The following is a 2,154-nucleotide window of genomic DNA, read 5'->3' on the forward strand; positions in this document are numbered from 1 at the left end:
ATTTTATTGCATTTTTCTCCAATATAAGCACCTGAATGGCGGTAGAAATTAGAGCAGAACGCGCACATAGCCGAATGAGAAATGAGAATCAGGGCCGAATGCCTAAATTTGGGATCTATTCTGTCCCCCCCCCCCCCCCCCAGCTTAGTGAGCAAACTTTTTGCGACCCCCAGGCGCACGTGCTATTTTCTCACATAGTAACGTGCTATATAACATATAATTTGTAACTGGGGGTCATCAAAAAAACTAGGGGGCCGAAACAGAATAGATCCTAAATTTGATTGGGGGAGGTTGCTACCTCGGATAGACCGTCATTACGCTATTTTGTATTTTCTCGCCTAAAACTACCTGTAAAGTAATGAGTTTTAAGGTCAACCAAATATGCGGCTTTAAATCTCATTTTATGACATTCTGCTCTGCGCGCGTTCGGCTCTATCGGCGTCCTCGCACCTAAATACTTTACGCCGATCATGGACATTCATTATTCATTTGGCTGAGCTAACACGCCACTACTTAATTAAATTTTTATGGTAAGCCGACAATTGAAAATACATTTTTAGATCTTTGTTATGGAGATTATGCACTTAGAAACGTGCGTGATAAAGGTGTTACAAGTTACTATAACTCATTTTATGTTATAAAGTAACCTGATACGCGTTGCTACTGCAATGTAATATAGAATTTGTTACGCGTTACTGATCAGCCAATCAGAATCAAGATTTGTTACTGAGCGCGAGGAAATCAATGCAATTTGTTACAAGCTACTGGTTGGTACGTCATTTATACCACTTTTACTCCATGCTTTTATTTCTGTTACGAGCTACTACATTTTGTAGGCCTACGTGTGTGTTACAAGCTACTGTAATTCAAGCATAGTTTATCACTTTTTCGGCCGCTTTGTTGTTTGTTGTTCACTCCAGTCTAAACAAAACTGATCAGTCAGTTTACAATTTTGTCGATTAAATTTGTAAATTAGCGAATTACAAAAAGAGTCCTTAGCAAAATGAGCGAGAGGAAGGCCGTGATCAAGAATGCCGACATGGCAGAGGACATGCAGCAGGACGCCATTGAATGTGCGACTCAAGCCATGGAGAAATTCAACATCGAAAAGGACATCGCCGCTTTTATCAAGAAGGAATTCGACAAAAAATACAACCCAACTTGGCACTGCATTGTTGGCCGAAACTTTGGTAGCTACGTCACCCACGAGACGAAGCACTTCATCTACTTCTACCTCGGACAGGTGGCCATTCTGCTCTTCAAATCGGGCTAAATTAACCCGAAAATACCCCCTGACAAACGACTGCAATTACGATATACCCATTCCTTCTTTCCGAGATGCAAGTTGACTTTGCATCGCTTCCCTACAATTTGCGGAACGCAATACTTAAACTTGATTTTAAAACTCTGCTATTTGTTTGAAATGATTATTTTTTTGTTTATCTGCTGCTAGTATACAAAAGATAGTTTTAAAGATGTCATTTTGAGGAGAATAGCAATAAAGACACTTCTTAAAAAGCTTATTAATACTGATAGATAATCCAACGATAGAGGTGGAAGTATGGTTACCGTGACGCCAAATTGGTATTACTTGAGGTTCAAATTCAACTCGGATAAGAATTTTATGCGAAGTTAAGATCTTGGTCTTTTACGCTTATCAGCCTTTCAAGAACATAATGGCAGAATAAATAAGCTATGCACAACGGGGCTAGGGGTATTAGCCGACACACAAATAAATTAAGAAGACACGCCAATTGGCCGACAGATTTGATCAAGACTACGTGAAAAAGACCGAAATCGAAACTGTAATTTAAATAGTGTTATTAGAAGCGTCGACTTAAATTATATTCGGCCCTAATAATTTGTTCGGTTGTGATAGATTCATATCAAGTCCCACGCTCCGCTGAGGCATGGCCAAATTAGCTAGCAGTAATAGCCAATTAATGTTTGTTTTACAACTAAGGGACGCTACTTTTACCGCTTAATGCGCGGGTAATTATCGTCAACTGTTGTTTTAGAGTATTTATATTTGCTCAAGTGTCGGCTAAAAGGTGTGTCGGCTAATTTGTATGTCGGCCAATTGACCGGTCACGATGCAAAACTACGTTGACCAAGATTAAAAACCAAAATTTGCGTTTGATCTTTGAAGGTCCG

At 39.6% G+C, this 2,154-nt stretch overlaps 1 protein-coding gene across 1 annotated transcript; it reads left to right on the top strand.

The window, feature by feature from the left end:
- The first annotated feature begins 889 nt into the window (after positions 1–889).
- On the top strand, positions 890–1,518 carry LOC142336233 (dynein light chain LC6, flagellar outer arm). The gene has a single exon (XM_075384915.1). The coding sequence runs from the start codon at positions 1,004–1,006 to the stop codon at positions 1,271–1,273; it is 270 nt and encodes an 89-aa protein (XP_075241030.1). The 5' UTR covers positions 890–1,003; the 3' UTR covers positions 1,274–1,518.
- The last annotated feature ends 636 nt before the right edge of the window (positions 1,519–2,154 follow it).

This window comes from Convolutriloba macropyga, chromosome 1 (genome assembly GCF_964194025.1).
Source record: "Convolutriloba macropyga chromosome 1, txConMacr16.3, whole genome shotgun sequence".
Lineage (NCBI taxonomy): Eukaryota > Metazoa > Xenacoelomorpha > Acoela > Convolutidae > Convolutriloba > Convolutriloba macropyga.